This window comes from Pongo pygmaeus, chromosome 8 (genome assembly GCF_028885625.2).
Source record: "Pongo pygmaeus isolate AG05252 chromosome 8, NHGRI_mPonPyg2-v2.0_pri, whole genome shotgun sequence".
Classification (NCBI taxonomy): Eukaryota; Metazoa; Chordata; class Mammalia; order Primates; family Hominidae; genus Pongo; species Pongo pygmaeus.
The window spans coordinates 79,056,571-79,084,504 of NC_072381.2; the positions used below are offsets into that span (position 1 = coordinate 79,056,571).

Below are 27,934 nucleotides of genomic sequence, written 5' to 3' on the forward strand. Positions count from 1 at the left end.
TACTTTTTGTAGAGACAGGGTTTCACCATGTTGCCCAGGCTGGTGTGGAACTCCTGAATTTTTTTTTCTCCTTTTCGTTTCTTTTTTTTTTTTTTTTGACAGAGTCTCGCTCTATCGCCCAGGCTGGAGTGCAGTGGCGCGAGCTCGGCTCACTGCAAGCTCCGCCTCCTGGGTTCACGCCATTCTGCCTCCCTCCGAGTAGCTGGGATTACAGGCGCCCGCCACCACGCCCGGCTAATTTTTTGTATTTTTAGTAGAGACATGGTTTCACGGTGTTAGCCAGGGTGGTCTCGATCTCCTGCCCTCATGATCCACCCACCTCGGCCTCCCAAAGTGCTGGGATTACAGCACTTTATTTCTTTATTTATAGGTGAGAATAATTCTTTCCCAAAATGAACACATCATTACTTGAAAGTGTTAATGCTCCTGGTATTAATATATCTGAATATTTCCTAAGATTATGTTTTGAATTATTGGTTAGCATAAACCTATTTTGTTTAGATTTGTCCTATGACTTTTACTTTTATGATTTCCTTGATAGTTTTGATTCTGCAGAGTCAATGACACTGTTGTTAAGAAAAGCAACATAGTGGTAACCTTCAGCTCTGTATTCTAATCCTAATGTCTTAATCAATTCTAAGACCAGGAAAAACTATAACTTGTAAGTCATACTTCATTTACAGGCTAAAAAATATTGATTATAACACCTGATGTGCAGAATATGTGAGTATAAAAATATTTGCAAAGTGTACTATATCAGTAATTTTCATCAATTTTTAGAAATTCTCTGTAAACATGAAAATAGGAATTTTGAAATAATAAAAAAGATTGTGACAGATTGATCAGCAACAGTAATTTCTTTTCTACAAGTAGCAACAGTATTTTTATATAGAATATTCTTAAGCCAGAGCTATCCTAAGATACTTGTGAATTTCCAAATATCATTATAGAATTTCTCTCATAAAACACATAGAAGCAGCAAATAGAAAATAGCACAGCCATTTTCAGGTGGAGATGCTGAGCGGACTATATCTCGTAAAGGATCACTTCAACAGAACTCTGCGATGATAAAAATGTTCTATTTTTATGCTGCCCAGTAAGGTAGCAGAGAATAAGATAAGCATTCACATAGCTACTGAGCACTTGAAATGTGGCTAGTGTATTGAGAAATTTAATTTTAATTAATTTACATTTAAATAGCCACACATAACCATATGAGATAGCACAGTTTTTAGCCTCATGCCCTCTCCATATATATTTTTCTTCCCTTTTTACTTAACACAGTGGTTCCCAACCAGTGGCAGTTTTGCCCACTAGGTGACATATGTCAATTCCATATCTGGAGCCATTTTTGTCTGTCACAACTGGTGGATGCTGCTAAACATCCCACAATGCACAGGAGAGTCTCCCACAACAGAGAATTATCCACTCAAAAATATGAATAATGCTGAGGTTAAGAAACTGTGATATATTAAAACCATCTTCAAATGAAATGAAAAGTACTTTGAAAATAATTATGAATGGCTATATAACATTCTAATGTTAGCTAGTCTCCTCATTACATAAAATAATCTCTAACCACTGTTGGATAATTCCATCCTGATTGCTACTGTTTTCCCTGTTCACAGTATTTTGGTGAGTATGCCATCTCGCCTGATTTTCATTCAGTCATAGTGGCCTCTGTAAATATAACAACATGACCGAAACTGGTAAATTTACTTCAGTAATAGGGATAAGTATGCATAAACCCTTAACAGTTAGTTTTGTAAACATGAACAATTTTATAACAAAAATTTTTATCTTTAACCTCTCATTTACCTCAAAAGTTGTATGAAAGGATTAGTTTAGTGCAGATGTGTAATCAATGACATAAAAATAAGTTCATGTTGTTATGAATCACCAGTAATCTTTTTCCATGAAATGATCAAAACAATAACATCTTTTAAGATATTTAAAATACCAATTTATGCCACTGTTGTTGTAATATACCATTTATTTGAACAGTTTCATCTATACTGAAAGTACAGAATATAAAAATCTCCATCCTAAAAGGGTTTAAAATATAGTGGAAAAAGAAATAGCTAACAGAGCAGCAGTAACAAAAAATGGACAAAAGCAAATTGTTTTTGAAATGCAGGCTAATAAAGGAATCTTGTTGGAAGTTCTAGCCCATGCAGTGAAAACAAGACCCAATAGTTTAGAATGTGTTTTCTTTCTTAATGAAAGAAGACAGAAAAGATGACCTCTTACAGGGCATTTCCTACATATATTTTTAAAATGTCAACTTTTTAATTTTCTTGAAAACATCATTGTTCCTATTTACCTTATTTCTCATTGTCTAACAGCAATGTATCTTATTCTTAGATACAACTAATGAACATGTAAGCTATTCACATATGGATCTCATAAAAAATGGTAAATAAAGACAAAATCTACCTTAACCTAATTGAAATAAAATATTTTAGCTATCATTGAGATTTTACCAGTTAAAAAATTTAAAGCACATATAAAGGAAGAAAAATATCACTCATATAATTGTGACTGCCCTCAAACTTCCGTAAGGATTTAAAAATTAGGATGTTTTTCATTAATCCTATCATAAACTTAACAAACATATACCCTAACAAATGGTACATTCTCTTGCTATATTATAGCAAAGATGAATATAAAAATGACATTCATCAGGGCGCAGTGGCTTATGCCTGTAATCCCAGCACTTGAGGAGGCCAAGGCAGGTGGATCACCTGAGGTCAGGAGTTGGAGACCAGCCTGGCCAACATGGTGAAACTTTGTCTCTACTAAAAATACAGAAATTAGCAGAGCATGGTGGTGGCCACCTGTAATCCCAGCTACTCGGGAGGCTGAGGTAGGAGAATCGCTTGAACCCAGGAGGCAGAGGTTGCATTGAGCCGAGATTGCGCCATTGCACTCCAGCCTGGGCCACAAGAGCAAAACTCCTCAGTCTCAAAAAAAAAAAAAAAAAGAATGACATTCATGGCCGGGGCAGTGGCTCACAACTGTAATCCCAGCACTTTGGGAGGCCAAGGTGGTAGGAATCCTTGAGGCCAGGAGTTGGAGACCAGCCTGGGCAATATGGCAAGACCCCCATCTCTACAAAAGTAAAATAAAAAAATTAGCTGGGTGTGGTAGTGCATGCCTCTAGTCCTGGCTACCTGGGAGGCTGAGGTAGAAGGATTGCTTGAGCTCAGGAGTTTGAGGCTCCAGTGAACCAGGATCATGTCACTGCACTGTACTCCAGCCTGGGTGACAGAGTGAAACCCTGTCTCTAAAATAAACAAATAAATTAAATAAATAAAAGAATGACATTCACTTCCAGTCATATTATTCTATTTTCTTTCCTATATTTGTTAAGGTATCCAATCCTACTTCCCTATCTATCTCCAAAACAATTTTAGCTAGGTTACCAAGATTTAAAGAGATTGTTTTTAGTAACAGTACAAATGCAGAGCCTTTTCTCTTTTCCCTATCTGGAATAAGTGTGTCTGGAAAGAGGCTCATTAGTGAAAAAAACTTTTATTCAATGCTGAGATCCTTTCAGTCTCTCTTTCCAAATAATTCATTCACTGCAGCTTTCATGAGAAAAATTAATTGTGAAATAAGCTCTGGAGGAGGGAAAAAAGGCAGTCCCCAAATTCATGAGGCATAATATTTACTATCAATAGTTCTGTGATTTATAGTTCACATTCATTTTTTTCATTCTCTTACTGCAGAAAATATTTATTGAGCTTCTTTTTTGTGCAATGAACATATTAGAGAAAAGACTTCCCTGATGGAGACTGTTTTCTAGTTGGAGAGGACAGATGATAGATTAAAGAAGTGACGTACCAAATACTACAGACAACGGAGCGGGGAAGGAAAGCAGGAGTGCTGGGGTCACTGAGAAAGTGAACACCTGAAGGAAGCGAGGGAATGAGGCAGGAGAGTATCTGTGGGAAGCGCACTGAGGCAGGGGCCATCAAGTGCCCAGGCTCTCAGGTAAGACCTGAGAGCCCACTGTGTTGGGACCACTGTGGCTGGAGTTATAACGGCATCGGGCAGGGGGAGACAAAGGTTTGAGATGGAAAAAAGTCCAGATCATGTCCTGTTTGTAGACCATCATAAGGACCTGGCTTTCCTGAGTGAGGCAGGAAGTCATCTGAGGGTTTTAAGCAGACGAGTCACATTACTTGACTTGGGTTTCAACAGGACTATTTTGGCTGCTGTTGAGGAGGGACAAGGGCAGACACAGGACACTATGCCACCACAACACATTTCAGAGACGATGTTGGCTTGGACTAGAATGGTATATGTAAAGGTGGTGAGTACAGGATCTATTTTGAAAGCAGAGTCAACAAGATTTGCAGATTCAATGTAGGGAACTAGAGAAAGAGAGGAATCAAGGATGGTATGATCCCAAGGTCTTTGGCCTGAGCTGCTAGTAGGTGGAGCTGGCATTAACAGAGTGGGGGAAAGCTGCCAGAGGAGCCAGATGGAGAAGGAAGCTCAAGAGCCTAGTTTTGGATGTTTTAAGTTCAGTCTGACTTTCAGATGTTTCCAAGTGGAGCAAAGAACGCAGCTGAAAATATGATCACAGAGTTCAGCAGAGAGATCTGGGTTGGAGATGTAAATTAATGGGAATCCTTAAAGGACTACAAATAGAAAAGAGAAAACGGTCTAAGGACTGATCCCCGTGACATGCCAACTTTAACAACTTTAAGAAGTCAGGGAACATGGAGAAATGTGCCAGGTAGGCTGAGAAGGGAGTGGCCGTTGAGTTATAAAAACAAAAAAAAAAACAAAAAAAAGCAAGGTTTCTTGAAAACCAAGTGAAGAAAATACTTCAAGGAGAAAGTGAGCAATTGTATCAAAAGCTGCTGATAAGTCAGATGAGGACCAAACAATTTGGCCAAGTGGCGGTCACTATTGATCTGAGAAGGGCAATTTCAGTGGAGTGGAAGGAGAGAAAAGTCTAAACAAACGTATGGGTTCCAGAGTATCCTGAAGGAAAGAAAGTGAAGATGGTGTATAGACTATCCTTTTTTTTAAAAAATTATTTTTCTTTTTTTTTTGAGACAAGGTCTCACTCTGTTGCCCAGGCTGGAGTGCAGTGGCATGCTCATGGCTCACTGTAGGCTCAACAACCCAGGCTCAAGTGATTCTCCCACTTCAGCATCCACAGTAGCCGGGATTACAGGCATGTACCACCACGCCCAGCTAATTTTTTTGTTTTTTGTATTTTTTGTAGAGATGGGGTTTCACCAGGTTGCCTGGATTGGTCTCGAACTCCTGAGCGGAGGCAATCTGTACGCGTCAGCCTCCCAAAGTGCTGGGATTACAAGCGAGAGCCACTGTGCCCGGCTTGGACTATTCTTCTGAGGAATTTTTGCTTTAAAGAGACAGAGGGAAATGGGGTGATAAGATGAAAAGTATAGTAGATTAAAAGAGTTTTTTTTTTAAGATGGGAGAAATAATAGCATGTTGGTATGCTATTGGGAAAGATCTAGTAGAGAAGAAAAAAGAGATGAAGCTGAAAAGAAGGGGGAAAACTGCTGAAGTATGGTTTTTAAGATGTATAATTTAGCCTCTGAAGACATCCATTATAGCATCCAGTATAAATGAAGAGAATCAGTTAGAGAAAAATAATTGCCGGTTTTAAGAGTACTGCCAGACAATTAAACTAAGGTAAAACAAAAATGTATTATCATTGTAAAAAAGGGAAGTATAGATATATAGAATTGAAAAGGAAGTCTCCAAATTAATCCACTTCTACATAGGAAAGTAGTACTTATCAAATATCTGTAGTACCTAATTTTACATTTAGAAATGATCAAGAAATCACAAAATAAAAAACAAACAAGGCGAACTATATTAAAATTATAAACTATGCAACCAAGAACAAAATATCTAAAAGAAAACTGAAATTAGATTGAGAAACACATTTGCATGAAATATCACATAAGGTTAATTCCTTTATTATGTAAAAAGTTCAGACAAAACAAGTAAATTATCAAGTAACCAAGAAATAAATGGGCAAAGTATATACATACTATATGCACAATATATATAATTAATAAAAATCTGGACAAGCATTCAACCATGCTGATACAAAAGAAAACAATGAGATATGTTATATTTATTGGTAAAGTATTAAAAAATTAAAACTTCTGATTTTGGCTACATTGTGATAAAGAAAGTACTCATACATTGCTGCTAGCATGTAAAATATTAATATTCTTTTGGAAAGCAATTTGGCAATTCATATCAATGATCATAAAAATATTCAGTGTTTGACTCAGAAATATTCTTCTTGTATTTTTATCCCAAAGAAATATGTACTTCAAAAGAAGTATATATAATGTCCATTATAGTATTATAATTGCATTGCAGCATTACTTATAATAATGAAATATTAAAAATTATCTAAATGTAAAATTAAATACAAATAGATGAATGGCTAAGAAAATAATACTGGCCTGATCAAACAGAAGATATTAAATAAGATTTCAGAGCAACATAGAAGATGCTTATAAGATTTCAGAGCAACATAGAAGATGCTTACAATATAATAAAGAATAGTATAACATTTTTACTATACTCTAATTAAAATTATGTTACCTATACACAAAGTGATTCAAACAAAAAATGTATATTGAAGATACTTTAAACATTCAGCACGCTGGGATTTTAGGAGAGCATGTTTTTCCTTTTTCTGATAACTACTACTAGCATTTACTGAATGCTTACTATGTGCCAGATGCTGGACTATGGACATTACATATAGTAATGTATTTAATCCCATGGGGTAGGTTATGATGCATAAATGGCAGAGCTAATAGCTGAATTTGGCAATCTGGCTTTAATCTTGATCTTAATCACAATGCTACATCATAAAAACAAATTAAGAAAAGTTAGGGAAAAAAATGGAATTTCCCTCAACTTATGAGAGTCATGTTTCAAAAGGTGAGGTGTGGATATCATATATGAATGGAACATCATTGGTAATCTCAAACTACTATCCCTTAAAAATTGGTAACTACTCATGCTTGTAATCCCAGCACTTTGGGAGGCTGAGGTGGGAGGATCACCTGAGGTCAGGAGTTCAAGTCCAGCCTGGCCAACGTGGTGAAACCCCGTCTCTACTAAAAATACAAAAATTAGCTGGCCGTGGTGGCACATGTCTGTAATCCCAGCCACTTGGGAGGCTGAGGCAGGAGAACTGCTTGAACCTGGGAGGCGGAAATTGCAGTAAGCCAAGATCGTGCCACTGCACTCCAGCCTGGATACCAAGAGAAAAATTCCGTCTCAAAAAAAAAAAAAAAAAATGGTAACTAATCTGTCAATCTTGCCTGTGATGTTAAAGTAAGCTGAGATTGAACAGACTGTAAGTAATGGAAAAATACTTTCATATCATCACAGAATGCTAAGGCTGGACAAAAGAGCTTGGGGGTTATCAGGTCTCTTTGCCTCTTCTGAGAAATTGAACCAAGGTCTATAATCAGCAAGAGACTGCCTCAGGGTCATTCAGCTGGTTAAGGTAACCAAAGCCAGTTCTGAATTCCAAGTTTCTTGATAACAATCCAGTGATATTTCTTCCTACACCATTTTACTCACTTCCCTCATAAAAAAGCTATCTATATATCTATTACGTTTTAAGTGCACACTCAATGCCAAGCACCACACTTCCACGTTTTAGTTAAACTAATTTAATCTTTACAACAGTCTTTTTTTTTTTTTTGAGACAGAGTGTTGCTCTGTTGCCCAGGCTGGAGTGCAGTGGCACGATCTCAGCTCACTGCAACCTTTGCCTCCAGGGTTCAAGTGGTTCTAGTGCCTCAGCTTCCCGAGTAGCCAGGACTACAGGTGTGCGCCATCACGCCTGGCTAATTTTCTTTACAACAGTCCTGTGTAGTATTTATTATAATCACTTAAAGGCAAGAAGACTGAAGCTCAGAAGGGTTTAGCATGCTGCCCAAGACCACACAGCTGTAAACAGTGGTATCCAGGGCCAGGTGCGGTGGCTCATGGCTGTAATTCTAGCACTTAGGGAGGAAGGTTGGCGGATCACTTGAGGCTAGGAGTTCAAGGCCAGCCTGGCCAATATGGTGAAACCCTGTCTCTACTAAAAATACAAAAAAATTAGCCGAGTGTAGTGGCGTGCACCTGTAGTCCCAGCTACTTGGGAGGCTGAGTCATGAGACATGAGAATTGCTTGAATTGGGAGGTGGAGGTTGCAGTGAGTTGAGATCACGCCACTGCACTCCAGCCTGGGCGACACAGAGAGACTGTCTCAAAAAAGAAAGAAAAAAAAAAGAGTGGCGTCCAGGGCTGATTTCTCTGGTGTTAAAGTGCAGGATCTTGGGACAAAGTGCTTCTACATACAGGGTGCTTTGGTTATGGAGGTTCCCTGCCCATGCTACCAGAGGTTCATGTTGAGAGAAGGGTCTGATCTTGCTCAGGAGGAGGTGGTTGTCTCAGTAGGTTAGAAAGAATCAAGTAAATTCTACTTCCTGGTGTGAAAAAGGTTTCCAAGTTTGTGTAGATCCTGTGATTGCTCTTTCATGTTTAGAGAGAGAAACTGAGTAAAGAGGAAAAATAGAATGATGTTTATATTCTCTACAAGTGTGCTTCCTAATGTGCTAATGTGTTCATGGCTCACAAAATAACAGTTCCTGACACTTGAGAATACATTTCTTTACATGACATTTTCTTCCTCACATTATTGCTCCCTGTCTTTAGCCTCAAACCTTATATTCTGTAGCTCAAGCACTTTAACTGGAGAGAGGCTTTAATTCCCTCTCTCCAGTTAGGGAGCCTCCTAAGGAGTCTCCTTGTCTTCCAGGTCTCCATTGCCAATCATTTCACAGAAGGGCAGAGAATCTTCCAAAGCAAAGCTGTTGCTGCCTTATAACATTTGCCCCTTCCTTCTTGAAAACAGGCCCCAGGCTACCTTTCCAGCTTGCTTTTTCCCCACCCGAGTCCCTCACGCCCACTGTAACTAATCTGGGCTTTTCCTCCTCTGGGCTTTGGCTCACGCCAGTCCCTATATCTGGAATCCTTTCCTTTTTCATCTTTGGCTGCCTAGATTCTGTCCATTCTTTTTTGTTTTTTTGAGGCACAGTCTCACTCTGTGGCCCAGGTTGGAGTGCAGTGGCACGATCACGGCTCACTGCAGCCTTGACCGCCTGGATTCGAGTGATCCTCCCACCTCAGTCCCTGAGTAGCTGGGATTACAGGTGTGAGCTACTGTGACTAGCTAATTAAATTTTTCTTTTTTTGTGGAGACAAGGTCTCGCTATGTTGCCCAGGCTGGTTTCTAACTCTTGCGATCAAACGATCTTCCCTCTTTGGCCTCCCAAAGTGCTAGGATTACAGGTGTGAGCCACTCTACTGGGCCTATTCTTTAAGGCCCATCTGAAACGCAATCTCCCTTGCCTTTTCTGATTCTCCAACCAGATATCCCTTCCTTGTCCAACACTGGGTATTAGACTGGGGGTAACTTTTATAAGAGTTGACATTTGGACCTGTACTGCAGATATCTGTGCACCCAAACTGTCAATTCCCATGATTAACTACGTGTTACTGACCTTTGTGTTATAGGTAGCACCTAGAACAGACGTTCATATTCATTGTCAATTATGAAAAACAAAAGTCTAAAAGTGCTTCACAATTTTCTGCCAGCTGAAGAACTAGTCAAAGAAATCCAGAGGCTTTTTTTTTTGTAAAGTACAGCTTCTTAATAGGGCACTTGATTTTCTAGGTGTGGACACAACAGTTGATAGACATCTACTAGATCAAGAAAGGTATGCCTGAATTAGGTAAATGACAGACTCAAAAGAGAAGCCAGGAAAAGGCTGAAAAACAATCTGAAGGCATCTGTGGTATCCTTTTGTTTATATCTTGATTTTTAGTTTCGTACAGGGGAACACAGGAAGCTCTGAGGCTTTAAAACTAGAAACTTTGCAATTTAATCAAATGAAAAATTTTGAATGCTGTGCTGCAAATCAGAATAGGGCTAGTAATTCACTTCCAAACAAAATAAACCCCAAACTCAGAAAATTTAGCTCCTTTTAACAAAAAGTCTGGTAATGTTCTTTTTCCTAAATTCTAAAGCTAATCAGAGAAGCCTACCCCCTCACATAAACATTTTTTCGTATACCTTTATGAAACCTTCTGAGATAACACTACTACAGAGATGAATAATAAATTCACAGGCCCTAGCTGTAACTACGTCACTGTTTACTTGGTGACTTTTTTTTTTTAATCGGGGAGAGGGGTAAAATGGGGATGAGAGAAAATCAGTTTAAATTGTATTCAAACATTTACACGATTAACACCACAACTCAAGGAATTTTTTTTTTCTTACAGACCTGTAGCACTTGTTGGTAGGAGAACAATGAAATGAACCGATAATTTGAACAAAGGCAACAGGCACCTGCAGCCTTTCAATCACTTAGCAAATATTTCCGCCAAGACAGGGCCGAATTCGGGGATCTGGGCGAGCAGCCGGTGTCACCTTTCTCGGTAAGCTGCATATCTTGGGAAAACTAGGACCCTTCCCAGGGATCCTGGGCTGGGAGCGGTCTCCGGTTTTTAGACAAATCTCTCCTCCTACCACACGTGACCGAATGGCAATCAGCCGCCAAGAGAGACACCGCAACGCATCAGCCGCGGGATACAAAGGCTCGGCACTGCCGTTGCATCCTCGGGAGGATAGCTGAGCCTCCCGCGCTCGGCGTCTGCGGAGCCTGCGCAGGGAGCAGCTGCGAGGCGCGCCGCTCCCGGGCCCGCAGGGCGGTGCCGCGCTGCGCGGGGAGCAAGAGCGGGGAGCGCGCGCCGCCTGCCCTGAGCGCCTGCCCACCCAGCGCCGCCGGAGCAGGGGCGCCGCACCGCACGCAGCCGATCAGCGCCACAGCCGTCGCCGCCGTCGCAGTCGCCGCAGCTAGGCCCTCGGCCGTCGCAGGGAGCCCCGCAGCGACGTGGACCAAGGTGAGGAAGCCGAGGGCTTCCCCAGACCCTCGGCAGGCCCGAGGCCGGGCCACCCCGTCCCCGCCCAGGCCCAGGCCTTCCCTTTCCTCTCGGCTTCTTCCCCTTCCCACAGCTCCCCTGGGCCTCGCGCCGGCTGCAGGGCGCAGTGAGCGGCACTTACACCACGGCTCTGGAGATCATCCAGGACACCATCTTCACGGGGGCTTGGGCCCCACGTCCGGGGCGGGTGGGCGCAGAGCACTGCGGACCAGGCCGCCAACGGCAGGCCGCGCGCTTCGCCGTCTCCTCGCGCTCCCCGGGGCCGCGCTGGCGCCCTCGGGAGCCGGGCCCGGTGTGTGCGCGCGCGGCGGCCTGGGCTGCGCGGCGGTCGGTCCCCCGCCCGTCCCCGCCCGCCCCCGCCCGCCGGCCCGGCCGCCGAGCCGGCCAGCCCCGCCCCTGCGCTCCGCTGATAGGCGGCGGCGGCGGCGCGTTGGCCCGGGCCAGGGCCGGGGCCAGGCGGCCGGGCTCCAGGGCTGGGCTGGCGGGACCCTAGCCCGCGCTGGACGGCCTCGCTGCCGCGGCCTTGGCCCCTGCGCTCTAACCAACCTTACCCTCCTCCTTAGCTCTTCGGTACGCCCACCTCGCGGCGAGAGTGGGGCAGGAGGCTGAGGAAGGGTACTGGAGGGTAGGGATTGGCAGTGCCTGTGTGAAAAGTGAGATATTCGCAGCAGCTCGGTGTCCAGTAAAACTCTCGACCAGGCCTTGGCCTTGGTTTTGGAGAGCCAAGACTTTGAGGTGTGCCTGGCCACATCCGGTATCCTCAGTGTTTACGGAGGCCCAGCACCAAAGGCGTCCTTATATTACCGCATTTTAAGGGAAACGTCGAGAGATTCTTGCACAGGCCTCCGTGTGTGCCACAAGTCTCGTGGTGCATTGCAGGGAGGGACAGAGGAGGATTTCATGTTTGCAGTAGTGGGTGCAGTGATACCACTGTTCTGGGCCTCTTAGGGCACCTTTTCATCAGAGCATCTGCAAAGACTGTTTACAGATACAAATCTCCATTATTTCCCTGAGGACTGCCAGATGTTCAAAGTGAAGGCTGGGTCTAGGATTCCTGACCTGTCTTAAGATTTACAACTATATTACAGCTATAAGATTTACAACTGTATATTTTGGAGGTTGGGTTACTGCTTACACCTTGCTGTTCTTGCAAATATCATTTCAAGGGTAGATTTTTAAAACTGTTTTTCTTTTTTTTTTTTTTTGTGACAGTACCAAATTGAGAAAATGATCTTAAAGTTTAGATATTTTTCTTTTTTCCAGTTAAGACGATAGTAAAAGATAATTCTAGTATTCAGATGGTGCGAAGAATAGAAGATGAAATGTAGGCTTGGAGCATTTAATTAAAGTCCTAGAAAATATGATGGCTTTTGTGACCATACTGTAATTTTGTATTCTTGTTCCTCAGTTTCCCTGTGATAAAAAGGGGATAATAATACTGTAGTCTGTCTCTTGCCTTTCAAGGGTGATGTGAGGCACTGCTAAATAATATGTTTAGGAAATACTCTGACTTGCATGGAAGACAATCAAAGGATACAACAGATTATCCTAAATTATTTTCAGTTCTTATTCAATAAATTGGGTAATAGTTCATTATTTAAGAAACAAGCTCAGAAGCTACTTTCTACTCTTGGGTTAGGTTCTTTTTGCTTATTAATTCATGTCAAGACTATTTTTATTTCAGGAATTTCAGTCATAATTTGCATTTACTCTGAATCTTTTATTTTTGGCCATTATTCAGCATTATTTGAGGATCAGGTGTGCTGCATAAGCACCAGTTTTTTGGCAAACTCTCTTGTTCAATAAAACTCAACTGAATTTGAATATCATTCAGATCCCTTCATGAACAGGTCCTGAAATAGCTTTACAGCCTTTACTTTTACTACTTTCACCCCCAACTCCTAATGTATCCGTTCCCTACCTCTCTTCTCTCAGCCAACCTGTATTTTCATGCTCAGTGCTTTTGCCCAGATTTTGTTTTTCCCTTAACACTTTGCTCCCCATTCTGTACCTATCAGAACTCTCATTTTTCAGTGGCCTATGCCATGAAGACATCCTTGGTTTTCCTCAGGGACAATTATTCCTAATTTTGTCTGTGCCCTCATAATTTATTACTTGAATTTCTATTTCTTATCTGTGTCATTCTGCCTCTACCATGTCTAATGTACTGAATGGTAAAATGTTTGAGAACAGACATGGTGTATTAGATTTCTTTGTGTTTTCCAACTATCTAGCCTCAGATAGAGTAAACGTCCAATAAAAATTTGAATAATGTTTGTGAAATAGTCACTCTTTAAGCATCAGATTTAAAAAATTTCAGCCACGTACATTGGAAGTCTCTTTTAAAAATGTCTTTCTTGTCTTTTTACTTTGGAGGTCATCATTGTGAATATTAATTATTTCAGCTAATCCTAGTACATTAATGCCTTCAGGGGTTGCTGAGATAGGTAGGATGGCTGGCTGCTCTCTGAAATGTCCCTAGACTGCTGTGCGTTAAATTTCATTTTGTATGCTTATTGTATCTTCTGCCTCTTCCACATTTAGGTTACTTTTTGCTGCTTTCTTTCTATTTACCTGGAACAGTGCCTTTTTTCACATCTCAATAGGCCATGGGTTGGAAACCACCTACCATGTGCTATACACATGTTATTGAGTCATTCTGACAACTTAAAAAGCCAGATAGTGTTTATTCCCTTTTGGTCCCATGGAAAGTGAGGTTTAGAGAAGTTAACTCACTGGCCGGTGATCACATAGGTCATTGGTAACAGAACTGGAGATCTAATTCATGCTTCCCAAGCTTGTTTACGTTATACTGGGATAGATAGCAGAACTGTGTTTAAGGCGGTGGGTCCAGCTTGGTGTTGCCCTCCAAGGGGAAACTGGAAGGCATTTTTTAGATTGTTGTAATGATTGGAGCTAACAACTTGCATTTGTTGAGTGGAGGCTAGAGGGGTGTGGGACAGTCCTGAACAAAGTGTTCCCATGTCTTGCATGATTTAAGAATATCTGCCTGACTTTCATGTAATATTTGTAATTATCAAAGCCTGGAACCTCTATCTTACATCATGATTTTAACTGAGACTGAATTTTCCAGTGTCTGTTTCCACATGCAACGGTTATGTGAATTGAAGGAAGATTGTTTTGTTCACAACTTGACCAAGAATTGTTTACAGTTTTGGAAAATTGTGTCACAAACAGCTCTGCATTCATAGATACATTCAGCTACTAGTTACTTCTTTAAGTCTTCTAGTGTAGTTTTGCCCCACATCGAAATATATGTTATTATAAATCATTTTCATGTCTCTTTTCCACTCTTATTTAGGGTATATGGACTTGTTTGAAATTGTAGGAATATTGTTATTTTGTTTCAGGGTGGTAAAGCAGAAGTTGGAAAATATTTTATGCAAGGGGCACATTGAGTCTGATATGGTTGAGAACTGTTGATCTAAAGTAAGAGTAACTTCATCTGAGGAGAGTCTCTCATGAAAAGTGCCCAGATTTTAGTGGAGGGTGTTTATAATTTCTGTGTATTGGACTGTGACTCAGATACACAGAAATCTGCTAAATTTATTAGCAGATAGTTGAGATTTGCTAAGAAATAAGTGGCCGTTATGCTGGGTGTGGTGGCTCATGCCTGTAGTCCCAGCACTTTGGGAGGCTGACAAGGGCAGATCACTTGAGGCCAAGAGTTCGAGGCCAGCCTGGCCAACGTGGCAAGACCTCATCTCTACTAAAAATACAAAAATTAGCTGGGCATGATGGTTCACACCTGTAATCCCAGCTACTTGGCAGGCTGAGGCAGGAGAATCACCTGAACCTAGGAGGCAGAGGTTGCATTGAGCTGAGATTGCACCACTGCACTCCAGCTTGGGTGACAGAGTGAGACTCTGTCTCAAAAAAAAAAAAAAAAAAATTGGCCATTAGATAAGTACTTCACTGTATAAGATAAGGCACTAGGGGCACTAGGAGAAAAGGAAATATAGTACCTTCTGCCTAGAAGCTTTTATACTGTGGTCTCTTGGAGTGCTTGAAATCATTTCTTATATAGAAGATATGATTTCTTTAAGTACTGAACTTAATTTTGATTTTATACATATATCACTAATATTCATACATTGTGCTATATAAAGTGCATCCTTCATTGTGTTCTGCAAAGACACTTCTTCTCTGAGGAAGGCAGTGTATTTAGGGCAAAGGACAGTCTCACAGGAGACCTAGTTCTACTACCAGTAATGTGATGTTTGGTAAATCACACTGTATATTTCATGTTGAATATGGGGATGATACTGTTACGAAGATCAAACATAAGGGGCTTTAAAATCTAAGGGTAATTAGACTGTTAAAAGCATTGGTTTCTCTTTTAAATATTAGTTTTCCTAGGAGATATGTGGAATGTGCATCTTCTGCATGTTAAAAGAGTTCATTTATTAGCAGAGCAACAGAGAGTAGGAAAGTACCTAGGAGAGCAGGTAGTGAGAGCAGAATTAGAGGGTACAAAGATAATGTCTGATCCCTGTAATTATTAATGAGAATGCTAATGAAACTGAATACTAGGTCACCTTCGCATTTCTATTAAGAGAGCATTTTCAGTGGCTAAAAAATATATTTATTTGGAGAAAGGCTAAAATTACTAAATGAGTCTATCTTTCATAGTTGTTTAGAAAATAGGGGGAGAGAGAGGATCTTAAGAAGACTGACGTAACAGAAGAAAGCTGTTCTTTTTCTATCTGCTGCTAGGTGAATACCTCTTTTCTCTCAGGCAGTCTGCTTATGGAATTATGGTTACAACAGAGGTTAAGTTTGGCTTCAGAGATTGAAATTGAATGATAATGAAATGATATTGAAAATACAATGATCAGCAATAGAATAAAAAGATTAGGTTCTGATTAAGTATTCACTATAGGTATTGGTAGAAAAAGATGGTGACTAGCTGACAACACAAAAAGTAAAATACATCTGTGTTGGCTGGATCTGGGAAACACACAGAGTAAGAAATTGACATTTTCTGAGATTCTTATACATTTCCAGTAGTAGCCTTAACTATAACAATTAAGGATTTAGACAGAAGCTTTTGTTTTTCCTTCATGGTAAAATATGGTTTTGTGTTTGACCATGTTAAGTGGCAGAGAAACATCTAGTTTAAGACAATTGAGGTACTTTTACTATTTATTTAAAATAGAATAGATTAAATCAGGGTTTTAAGCTCAAGATAGACTTATGATTTCAGGTATTCAGGTGCATATGGGGTTGTGGTATAATTTGCCAAATCTGAAATATTTGATAATGACATGTCTATTAAGCAGAACTTCAACAAATTTCTGTTGATGTTTTGAGTGATAATTCAAAGCACATGGAATAAATTTAAAAGGGAACATTGAAAAGTTAGTCTTTTTTTCTTCCCTGTTTCCAGCTGCTCAATTCATTTCACAGGCAGTCTCTGTTCCCAGGTTTTTTTTTTTTCCTCAAAGTCCAGAAACATACCCAATTATTAATAGATATTTAGTCTAAGATAAAGACAGCATTTTAGGGTTTTTGGAACACGATGGAATTATTCAGTAAATGATGTGACAGCCAGCCAGCCATTTAATAAAAACTGAAGAAAAAAAATTCTGATAGGAAATGGAAAAACTGAAGGTACCATAAAAGTAAAAAAAAAATAGATAAAGGTATTATATTCTTGATAGCAGGAGGACTTTCTGTCATAAAATCAGAAACCATAATCATAGATTTGAGGATATAAGAATTGAAACTCCTGTGCCTCCAAAACCAATATAAACAAGATTGAAAGACATGACAAACTAGGAAAAAAATTGTAAAACCTGACAGAGGGTTTTTTCTCTGATTTTTGGGTATACATCTTCATATACAAAGCATTCTTAAAAACTATTAAGAAGTAATCTCTGAAGACTTCCAATTTCCAGTGTAGCATGTAAGGAGCTCAGTAATTGCCACTTGGTCCTGACAACAAATAAATAACTGAACAAAATGAAGAATAGACTACACTTCTTAGATTCCTCAGATAAGTGAAGTCACAGGGCAAACCACATCCTCCAAAACTGGAGAGACAGACAGCTGGATACAGAGAATTACAACTACTGAAGCAGAAACCGAGGATCAGAAACCCCTGAGGGAACCAGTACCCGGGTAGGAAAACCTGAGCTGTAATTGAGGAGTTGCTGGAGGCTCAGTGTGGACAAGTCTGAGACCTAAAAGCTCCAGGGAGAGCCAGTCCTAAGGAAGCCCCCATAGTTTTGTGAGATTTACTTCCTGGAGCTCTACCAGGTCCTCACAGTAAATATTTGAGAAAAATCCTCTTATGCTGTCAGCAGGAGAAGGGAGAAGTGAAACATTTTGAAATACACCAAGGTATTCTGTTCTTAACAAGGCCTGCCCTCAGGAGAAATTATTTCTCTTCAACCAAACCTAACTGGGGAATGGGAAAAATGCAGCTCCAGTCAACTGTAGCCCTCCACATGGAGAAAAGGAAATTCCTAACTCCACCTCCCTCTAGACTTCCAGTTGGGGGAAGGGAAATAACTCCAGCCCTCTCCAGCCACCCTGTTCCATTTGAAGGGAGGAAAAACCTGAGAAATGCTGGTGGAAGTTCACAGTCTAGAGGCACAGGCTCACCAGAGGACTGAGACCTAATCCTAGGCCTATAGAATGCTTCTCCTCCCCTATCACCCTAGTACTGCATTACAAAACACCTGTTTACTGTAGGCTTTTTTTTTTTTAAATACTTAGTATATTATGTCCGCCTTTAACAAAAAATTACAGGCATACTAAAAGGCAAAAACTGTAGTTTGAGGAGACCGAACCAAACATCAGAACCATAGCTAAATATGGCAGGAATGTTGGAAATATCAGACCAGAAATTTTTTTACGTATTTTAACTTTTTTTTTTAAACTTTTATTTTAGATTCTGGGGTACGTGTGTGTGGTCTGTTACCTAGGTATGTTGCATGATGCTGAGGTTTGGGGTCTGAATGGTCCCATCACCCAGGTACTGACCTTAGTATCCCACAGTTTTTCATCCCTTCCACCCCCTCCCTCCCTCCTCTAGTAGTCTCCAGTGTCTATTGTTGCCATCATTATGTCAGTGAGTACCCCTTGTTTAGCTCCCACTTATAAGTTAGGGTATGCAGTATTTGGTTTTCTGTTCCTACCTTAATTTGCTTAGGATAATGACCTCCAACTCCATCCATGTTGCTGCAGAAGGGCATGATTTCATTCTTTGTTACGTCTGCATAGTACTCCATGGTGTGTGTGTACCACACTTTCTTTATCCAGTCCCCTGTTGATGGGCACCTAGGTTAATTCCATGTGTTTGCTATTGTAAATAGTGCTGTGATGAATATGTGAGTGCATGTGTCTTTTTGGTACAACGGTTTGTTTTCTTTTGGTTGTATACCTGGTAATGGGATTGCTGGGTTGAGTGGTAGTTCTTTTAAAGTTCTTTCAGAAATTTCCAGACTGCTTTCCACAGTGGCTGAAGTAATTTACATTCGCACCAACAATGTATAAAGGTTCCCTTTTCTCTGTAGCCTTGCCAACGTCTGTTGTTTTTTGACTTTTTAGTAATAGCCACTCTGACTGATGTGAGATGATAACTCATTGGGATTTTGATTTGCATTTCTCTAATAATTAGTGATGTTGAGCCTCTTTTTTCATATGTTTGTTGGCTGCTTGTATGTCTTCTTTTGAGAAGTGTCTGTTCATGTGTTTTTGCCCATTTTTAAATGGGGTTATTTTATTTTATTTTATTTTATTTCATCTTTTGAGCTAGAGTCTTGCCCTGCCGCCCAGGCTGGAGTGCAGTGGCGCGATCTCGGCTCACTGCAAGCTCCGCCTCCCGGGTTCACGCCATTCTCCTGCCTCAGCCTCTGGAGTAGCTGGGACTACAGGCTCCCGCCAACATGCCTGGCTAATTTTTTTGTATTTTTAGTAGAGACGGGGTTTCCCTGTGTTAGCCCAGATTGTCTCGTTCTCCTGACCTCGTGATCCGCCTGTCTCGGCCTCCCAAAGTGCTGGGATTACAGGCATAAGCCACCGCGCCTGGCTTAAATGGGGCTATTTTTTGCTTCAATTGTTTAAGTTCATTATCAATTCTGGATATGAAACCTTTGTCAGATACATGGTTTGTGAATACTTTCTCCCATTCTGTAGGTTGTCTGTTTTCTAACTTGGTAGTTTCTTCTGCTATACAAAAGCTCTTTAATTAGATCTCAATTGTCAATTTTTGTTTTTGTTGCAGTTGCTTTTGAGGACTTAGTCATAAGAGTCTTTCCCAAGGTGCCAATGCCCAGAATGGTGTTTCCTAGGTTTTCTTCTAGGATTCTTATAGTTTGAGGTCTTACATTGAAGTCTTAAATCCATCTTGAGTTAATTTTTGTATATGGTAAAGGTAGGCATCCAGTTTCATTCTCCTGCAAATGGCTTGGCAGCTATCCCAGCACCATTTATTGAATAGGGAATCCTTTCCCCATTGCTAATTTTTGTTGACTTTGCCAAAGATTAGATGGCTGTAGGTATGTGGATTTATTTCTAGGCCACGAATTAAAAAAAAATAGACGATTAACATGCAAAAAGCTTTAATGGAAAAAGTAGACAATGTGCAAGAACAGATGGATAACGTAAGCAGAGAGATGGAAATTTTAAGAAAGAATAAAAAAGAAAATACTGTAGTAAAAAATATTGTAACAAATGAAGAATTTCATTGATAGGCTCATTAGTATACTGGACTTTTAAAAATCTCTGAGCTTGAGGATATTACAAAAAGCTTCCAAAACTGAAAAGCAAGAAGAAAAATGACAGAGAAAAACTCCCTCAAAACAGAATGTCCAAGAACTGTGCGACAGCTGCCAAAGGTGCAAAATATACATAAGGAAATACCAAAGCAGCAGAAAACAAGAAAGGAACAGAAGCAATATTTTAAGTAATAACTGAGAATTCCCCCAAATGAGTGTCAGATATCAAACTACAGATCCAGGAAGCTCAGAGAACACCAAAGATGATAAGTGCCAAAAATCTACACTTAGCCACACCATATTCAAACTTCAGAAAATCAAAGATAAAGAAACCATCTTGAAAGAGGCCAGGGAGGAAAAATACCTTACCTATAGAGAAACAAAGATAAAAATTACATCCAACTTCTCCTCAGAAATCATGCAAGCAAGAAGAGAATAGTGAAATATTTAGTGTTGAGACAAAGAAGCCCACCACCTAGGATTTTATATCCTGCCATGTTGTGTTACCCTTCCAAAGTGAAGGAAGAATAAAGACTTACTCAAAGTGAAAATTGAGGGAATTTGTTGCAAATCTGATTTGTAAGAAATATGTATAAAAGACTTAAAGCAAAAATTGAGGGAATTTATTGCAAATCTGATTTGTAAGAAATATGTAAAAAAAAAAAAGTTCTTCAGAGAGAAGGAAAATAATATAGGTCAGAAGGTTGAATCTTAGAAACTTTTATATTCCTTATTCATAATTGATCTGACAGATAACAGTTTGTTAAAATAATAATAGTGACCATGTATTCCATTATGCTTCTGTGGGTTTGTGTATGTGTGTGTATCTATACATGGTACTTAGGTATAAGTGAAATGAATGACAGCAATGATGCAACAGATGAAAGAGTGGATTTAGGAATATTTGGTTATTATAAGGTATTTGGACTGCTTATGAAGTGGTATAGCGTTATTTGAAAGTGGACTTGAATGAGTTGTAAATGTTTATTGCAAACTCCAGGGAAACTGCTGAGAGAAGTAAAAATTGAAAAAGAAGAAGGGGAAGGAGGAGGAAGGGAAAGATGAGAACAGTTATTTCTCAGTATACATGGGCAATTGGTTCCAGGACTCCTTGAGTATACCAAAATCCTCATACTCAAGTCATGCATATGGTCCTGTTGAACTTGTGTATACAAAATGTTGGTACTACATATATGTAGTTTTCACATCCCACAAATACTGTATTTATTTATTTATTTTTATTGAGATGGAGTCTTGCTCTGTCACCCAGGCTGGAGTGCAGTGGTGCGATCTCAGCACTCACTGCATCTTCTGCCTCCTTGGTTCAAGCAATTCAATTCTCCTGCCTCAGCCTCCGGAGTTGCTGGGATTACAGGCGCCTGCCACTGCGCCCGGCTAATTTTTGTATTTTTAGTAGAGGTGGAGTTTCAGCATGTTGGCCAGGCTGGTCTCAAACTCCTGACCTTGTGATCCACCAGCCTTGGCCTCCCAAAGTGCTGGGATTACAGACGTGAGCCACCACGCCTAGCCAAATACTGTATTTTCTATCTGCTTTTAGTTAAAAGAAATCTGCATATAAGAGGACCCATGCAGTTCAAACCCATGTTGTTTAAGGGTCAACTGTATAATCGATATGCCAAGAAAAGGGAGAGAATGAAATCATATAACGTGCTCAATTAAAACCACAAAAGGCAGAAAAAGTGTAAAAGACAGAAATAGGAACAAAGAACAGGGGCCACACACAGAAACCTGTAACAACTATGATAGATACTAGTCCAGACTATATCAATAATCACTTTAAACATCTGTGGTCTAAATATACCAATTAAAAAACAGATTAGTAGAGTGAATTAAAAAGCAAGACCCAACTATATGTTATCAACTAGATACCCACTTTAAGTTTAAAGATACAAAGATTAAAAGTAAAGGAATGGAGAAAGATATGCTAACATTAACCAAAATAAACTGAGGGTAGCTATATTAATAGTAGACTTCAGAGCACTGTACGTTATCAGGGATAAATAGGACGTAATGACAAAGGGATAAGTAATCCAAGAAGATACGACAATCCTTAATATCTATATGCCTAACAACAGAGCATCAGAATATGTGAGGCAAAAACTGATAGAACTGCAATGAGAAATATATGAATGTACTATTATAATTGGACACTTTAACACTCCTGTATCAGAGATTGACAACCCCAGTAGACAAAAAATCAATAAAGACATAGTTGGAGTTAATAGCAGTATCAATCAACTGGGTGTAATTGACATCTATAGACTACTTCACCAAATAACAGCAGATTACACATTCTTCTCAAGCTCACATGGAACATTCACCAAGATAAACTTCATTCTAGGCCATAAAACAAACCTTTAACAAACTAGAAGTCATGCCATATCTGTTCTCAAAGCACAATAAAATTAAATAGAAACCAGTAACTGAAAGATAGCTGGGAAATCCCAAAATATGTGAAAGATTAAACAACTTCTAAATAATACATAGTTCAAAGAAGAAATCTCAAGAACACTTAAAAATATTTTGAAATAAATCAAAATGAAAATACAGTTTATCAAAATTTGTGAGATGTAGTGAAACCAGAGCTTAGAGGGGAATTTATTGGATTGAATGCATTTATTAGAAAAGACGAAAGATCCAAAATTGGCCAATCGCGGTGGCTCATGACTGTAGTCCCAGCACTTTGGGAGGCCGAGGTGGGCGGATCACGAGGTCAGGAGATAGAGACCATCCTGGCTAACACGGTGAAACCCTCTCTCTACTAAAAATACAAAAAATTATCCGGGCGTGATGGTGGGCGCCTGTAGCCCAAGCTACTTGGGGGGCTGAGGCAGGAGAATGTTGTGAACCTAGGAGGCGGAGCTTGCAGTGAGCCGAGATCACGCCACTGCACTCTAGCCTGGGCGGCAGAGTGAGACTCCGTCTCAAAAACAAAAAAGATCTAAAATCAGTAATCTAAAGTTCCACATTAGGAAACAGAAAAAGAACACATCAAATCCAAAGTAAGTAGAAGAAAAGAAATATAATAAAAGTTAGAGCAGGAATCAATGAAATGAAAATCAGCAAACACCTAGAGAAAATCAATAAAATCAAAAGCTGATTCTTTAATAAGATTAGTAAAATAGGTAATCCTTTAGCTAGACCAGCTAAAAAGAAAGGATACAAATTACTAATATCAAAAATGAAAGAGCAGCATCTTTACAGATCCCATTGACATTAAAAAGGTAATAAAGGAATATTGTCACTGACCCTGTGCTTATAAATTTCATAACCTAGATGAAATGGACCAGTTATTTGAAAGGTACAATCTGTCAAAAGTCACACAAGAAGAAATAGACAATCTGAATAGGCCTGTATCTAGCAAAGAAGCTGAATCTACAATTAATAATCTTCCCAAACAGAAAGTACTAGGTCCAGATGGTTTCACTAGTGAGTCTACCAAATATTTAAGGAAAAACTTACGCTAATTATTCACAATCTTTTCCAGAAGACAGAAGTAGGGGAAATACATCTTAATTCATTCTACCATTATCCTAATTCAAAAAACACATATTGCAAGAAAAGCCAAGTACATACTAACATCTCTTACAAACATAGATGCAAAAATCCTCCATAAAATTAGCAAGTTTGATCCAAAAATGTATGAAAAATTATATACCACAACCAAGTGGGATTTATCCCAGGTATGCAAGGCTGGCTTAATATTGGATAATCAATTAGTGTAATCTAGCACATTAACAGGCTAAAGAAGGAAAATCACAGGGTTGTATCAATAGATGCAGAAAAAGCATTTGATAAAATCAAACATTAATTCATTATGAAGACTTTCAGTAAATTAGGAAGAGAGAGGAACTTTCTTACCTGATAAAGAAAATCTGAAAAACCCTACAGCTAATATCATAGTTGATGTTGAGAAACTGGAACCTTTCCTGCAAAGATTAAGCCAAGGCAAGAATGTCCTCTCTAATCATTGCTTTTCAGCATCATTCTGTCCTAGCTGATGCAGTAAGACAAAAAATGGAAATAAAAGGTATATAGATTGAAAAGGAAGAAGTAAACTGTCATTGTTCACAGATGACAAGATTATGAAGAAAATTCAAAAGAATCAAGAAAATTACTTCTGGAACTTATAAACCACTATCACTTTCTCATATTGCCAGCAGTGAACAAGTGGAGTTCAAAATTAAAAACACAATACCATTTACATTAGCAACCCCCAGAATGAAATTTATAGGTATCAATCTAACAAAATATATACAAGATCTATGTAAAGAAACCTACAAAACTGATGAAAGAAAACAGAAGAACTAAATAAATGTAGAAATATTCTATGTTCATGGATAGGAAGACACAACATCATCAGAATGTCAGTTCTTCCCAACTTGATCTATAGATTCAATACAATCCCAGTCAGAATCCCATTAAGTTACTTTGTGGCTATCAAGAAACTGATCCTAAAGTTTATATGGAGAGGCGGAAGATCCAGAACAGTCAACACAATATTAAAGGAAAAGAACAAAGTTGGAGAATTGACACTGCCCAAGTTCAAGACTTAATATAAGACTGCAGTTATCAAGGCAGTATGGCACTAGTGAAAGAATAGACCAATAGATCAGTGGAACACAATACAGCCCAGACATAGACCATTGTAAATATAGTCAAATGATTGTTGACAAAGGAATAAAGGCAATACAATGGAAAAAAGATACAATATTTTCAAAAAATAATGTTGGAATAACCTGACATTCACATGCAGAAGAAATCAATCAAGACGCAGACCTTACACCAGGCAGGTTGCAGTCCAAGATTGTGTCTTTGGTGTAGTATCTAGAAAGCCGTTGATAAGACTTGATAAGCTGGAATTTCATTAAAGTTAAATTTTTTTTTTCTCTGCAAAAGACACTGTGAAGAGAATTAAAGGACAAGCCACAGGCTGGGAGGAAAATATTTGCAAAAGATATATTTGATAAACGACGACTACTTAAAATATACAAATAATTCTTCAACGTCAACAGTAAGAATATAAACAACCTGATTAAAAAATGAGCTAAAGACCTTAACAGACACCTCACCAAAGAAGATTTGTAGATGGCAAGTAAACATGTGAAAAGATGTACCACATCATATGTTGTCAGGAAAATGCAAATTAAAATGTGAGATACCACCATATACCTATTAGAATGCCCAAAATTCAGAACACCGATGACACAAAATGCTGGCCAGCATATGAAACAATAGGAACTCATCCATTGCTGGTGGGAATGCAAAGTGGCATAGCCACATTTTTTTTTTTTTTTTTTGAGACAGTCTTACTCTGTTGCCCAGGCAGGAGTGCAGTGGCGCAATCTCAGCTCACTACAGCCTCCACCTTCCGGGTTCAAGTGATTCTCCTGCCTCAGCCTCCCGAGTAGCTAGGATTCCAGGCATCTGCCACCACTCCTGGCTAATTTTTTGTACTTTTAGTAGAGACAGAGTTTCACCATGTTGGCCAGGCTGGTCTTGATCTCCTGACTTCTGGTGATCCACCCGCCTCAGCCTCCCAAAGTGCTGGGATTACAGGCATGAGCCATCGTACCCGGCTGGCACAGCCACTTTTAAAGACGGTTTGGCAGTTTCTAACAAAACTAAACATACTCTTAACCATTTAACCCAGCAATCATGCTTCTCAGTATTTTCCCAAATGAATTGAAATGTGTTCACGCAAAAACCTGCACACAAATGTTTATAGCAGCTGTATTCATAATCACCAAAACTTGGAAGTAACCAAGATGCCTTTTAGTAGGTAAATGCATAAATGAGTTAAGGTACATTTAGACAATGAAATATTAGCATTAGAAAAAAATGAGCTATCAGGCCATGAAGAGACATAGAGGAACCTGAAATTCATATTAGTAAGTGAAACCAACCTGAAAAGGCTGCACAGTGTATGATTATGACTGTACGACATCTAGAAAAGGCAAAAACCATGGAGACTGTAAAAAGATTAGCCATTATTATGGGTTACAGGGGAGAGAGGGATGAATAATCAGAGAACAGGATTTTTAGGGCAATGAAGCTATTATGTACAGTACTGTAATAGTGGATACATGTCATTATACATATGTCAAACATGGTAGAATGTACAACATCAAGAGTGAACCCTAATGTTAACTATGGACTTTGGTTGATAATATTGGGTCACTGTAGGTTCATTGATGGTAACAAATGTACCATTCTTGTGTGGGATGTTGATATTGGGGGAGGTTGTGTCTGTGTAGGGACAGGCGGTAAATGGGAACTCTACTTTCCACTCAGTTTGGCTGTGACCCTAAAACAGCCTTAAGAAACAAATTTTATTAAAAAATAAGTCTCAGAAGAAAAAATATGCAAAGGATATCAGCAGAAAGTTTACAGAAGCAGCTAGGCTTTTCCAGGTGGCCAGGAAAATGGCCTGGATGTAATTCCAGCTAATCTAGAAAAGTACATGGTGCAAGTTCAGAACTGGGGCTTGTTCAAGAAGCATAGTTTAAAACCAGAAGGAATTAAAAAGGAATTCTATTTGTCTTCAAAGAGTGTATTAAAAGGAACTTAATTCATAACCACATTAATATTTTTTACAAGTTCTTTTTCTCTTTTCCTTTCTTCCTGCTGCCCAGGAACTTCTCACTGGTCAAACTCTAAAGCTTTCTTCCTAAATCCCAACCAACAAGGTTTCTTCTCATCAACATGTCCTTCTTTATTCCTTTATTATATTGATCAACTTAGTCCCAGCAAATCTTTCCTTTTTAGGAAGGGCAGAATGAGTAGAGGAGGAAGACTGAGTACACTCACATGTTAATAAATTTTGGCATGTCACAGTAAGGAAGTGTTTTTGGTCTCACTGATTATTAAAGAAATCCAGATAAAAATTTTCTTACCTGCCAAATTAGCAACTATTAAATAGAAGGATACTGCTGTATTGTTGAGAAAGTGTGGATACCAGTAAGTTCTTATTGGAGAGAAGAAAGACTAAGTTAAATTTTGGCAGGGGGAGAAATTGTACACGTTTGCCTTTTCATGGATGTCAGGCTTTGATTCTGAATCCCACCTATAAGACGTTATCTCAGGCCTGTTTCAGGTTATGTGTGTGTTGAGGTGGGGTGGGTACTGTGGGAGGAGGAGGGCTATCTAGTATGTGTTTAAAAGCTCTATTTGCATCTCTGTTTGTTTTACATTCTCAAAAGTGACTCTGTGCTATTTATCTTGAAATTGTTTGTACAACCTATGCTCAAATCTTCTGTGATGCTTCTTGAACAAACATTCTCAGTTCCTACCCCAGACCAACTAAATCAGAATCTCTGGGTAGGACCCAGTAACTTTTTTAAAAGCCCACCATAATTAGATATATAATTAGCTATATGGTTAAATAATCAGAGCCATTATAACAGACTCTAAAGTTGTGAACTACTGCTCTGCTATGAAGCTTCCAATCCCATTCAGCTCAAACCCTGAAAATGCTTGTCCGTCTCTAAAATCTTGAATTTTCAGTCATCTTACCGTGAAATTCCTTTACGTTGCTTAGCCTCCTCCCTTCTTTTTATGTCTGGTTCTAAGGAGGAACATGTATGCCTTGCTAAAAATCACTCGAGGAAGCTTTTTTTTTTTTTTTTTTTTTGAGACGGACTCTCCTACTGTCACCCAGGCTGGAGTGCAGTGGCGTGATCTCGTCTCACTTCAAGCTCCGCCTTCCGGGTTCATGCCATTCTCCTGCCTCAGCCTCCTGAGTAGCTGGGATTACAGGCGCCAGCCACCATGCCCAGCTAATTTTTTTAAAAAATATTTTTAATAGAGATGGGGTTTCACCGTGTTAGCCAGGATGGTCTTGATCTTCTGACCTCGTGATCCACTTGCCTAGGCCTCCCAAAGTGCTGGGGTTATAGGCGTAAGCCACCGTGCCCGGCTGAGGAAGCTTTTTTAAATGGAGATAAGACCTTGCTATGTCACTCATGCTGGAGTACAGTGGTATGATCATAGCTCACCTCAAACTCCTGGGCTCAGTTGATCCTGTCTCAGCCTCCCAAGTAGCTGGGACTGCAGGCTTGTGCCACCAAGCTCGGCTAACATTTTATTTTTATTTTTTGTAGAGACAGGGTCTTGTTTTGTTGCCCGGGATGGTGTTGAAC

At 39.6% G+C, this 27,934-nt stretch overlaps 2 protein-coding genes across 3 annotated transcripts in view; one reads left to right on the forward strand and one right to left on the reverse strand.

The window, feature by feature from the left end:
• REEP3 (receptor accessory protein 3) overlaps positions 1 to 11,372 on the reverse strand; it is a 104,429-nt gene extending 93,057 nt beyond the window's left edge. Inside the window, exon 1 of the mRNA XM_054436438.2 lies at positions 11,147 to 11,372. Coding sequence (XP_054292413.1) covers positions 11,147 to 11,178 — 32 coding nt within the window. The 5' untranslated portion in view covers positions 11,179 to 11,372. The remainder of the gene's footprint in view (positions 1 to 11,146) is intronic.
• Positions 10,647 to 27,934, forward strand: part of JMJD1C (jumonji domain containing 1C) — a 361,700-nt gene continuing 344,412 nt past the window's right edge. The window contains exon 1 of one of the 2 annotated variants that reach the window (XM_054436434.2): positions 10,647 to 10,986. The gene's annotated coding sequence lies outside the window, so the exon portion shown is untranslated. The remainder of the gene's footprint in view (positions 10,987 to 27,934) is intronic. The other variant, XM_063669935.1, reaches the window with a different exon arrangement.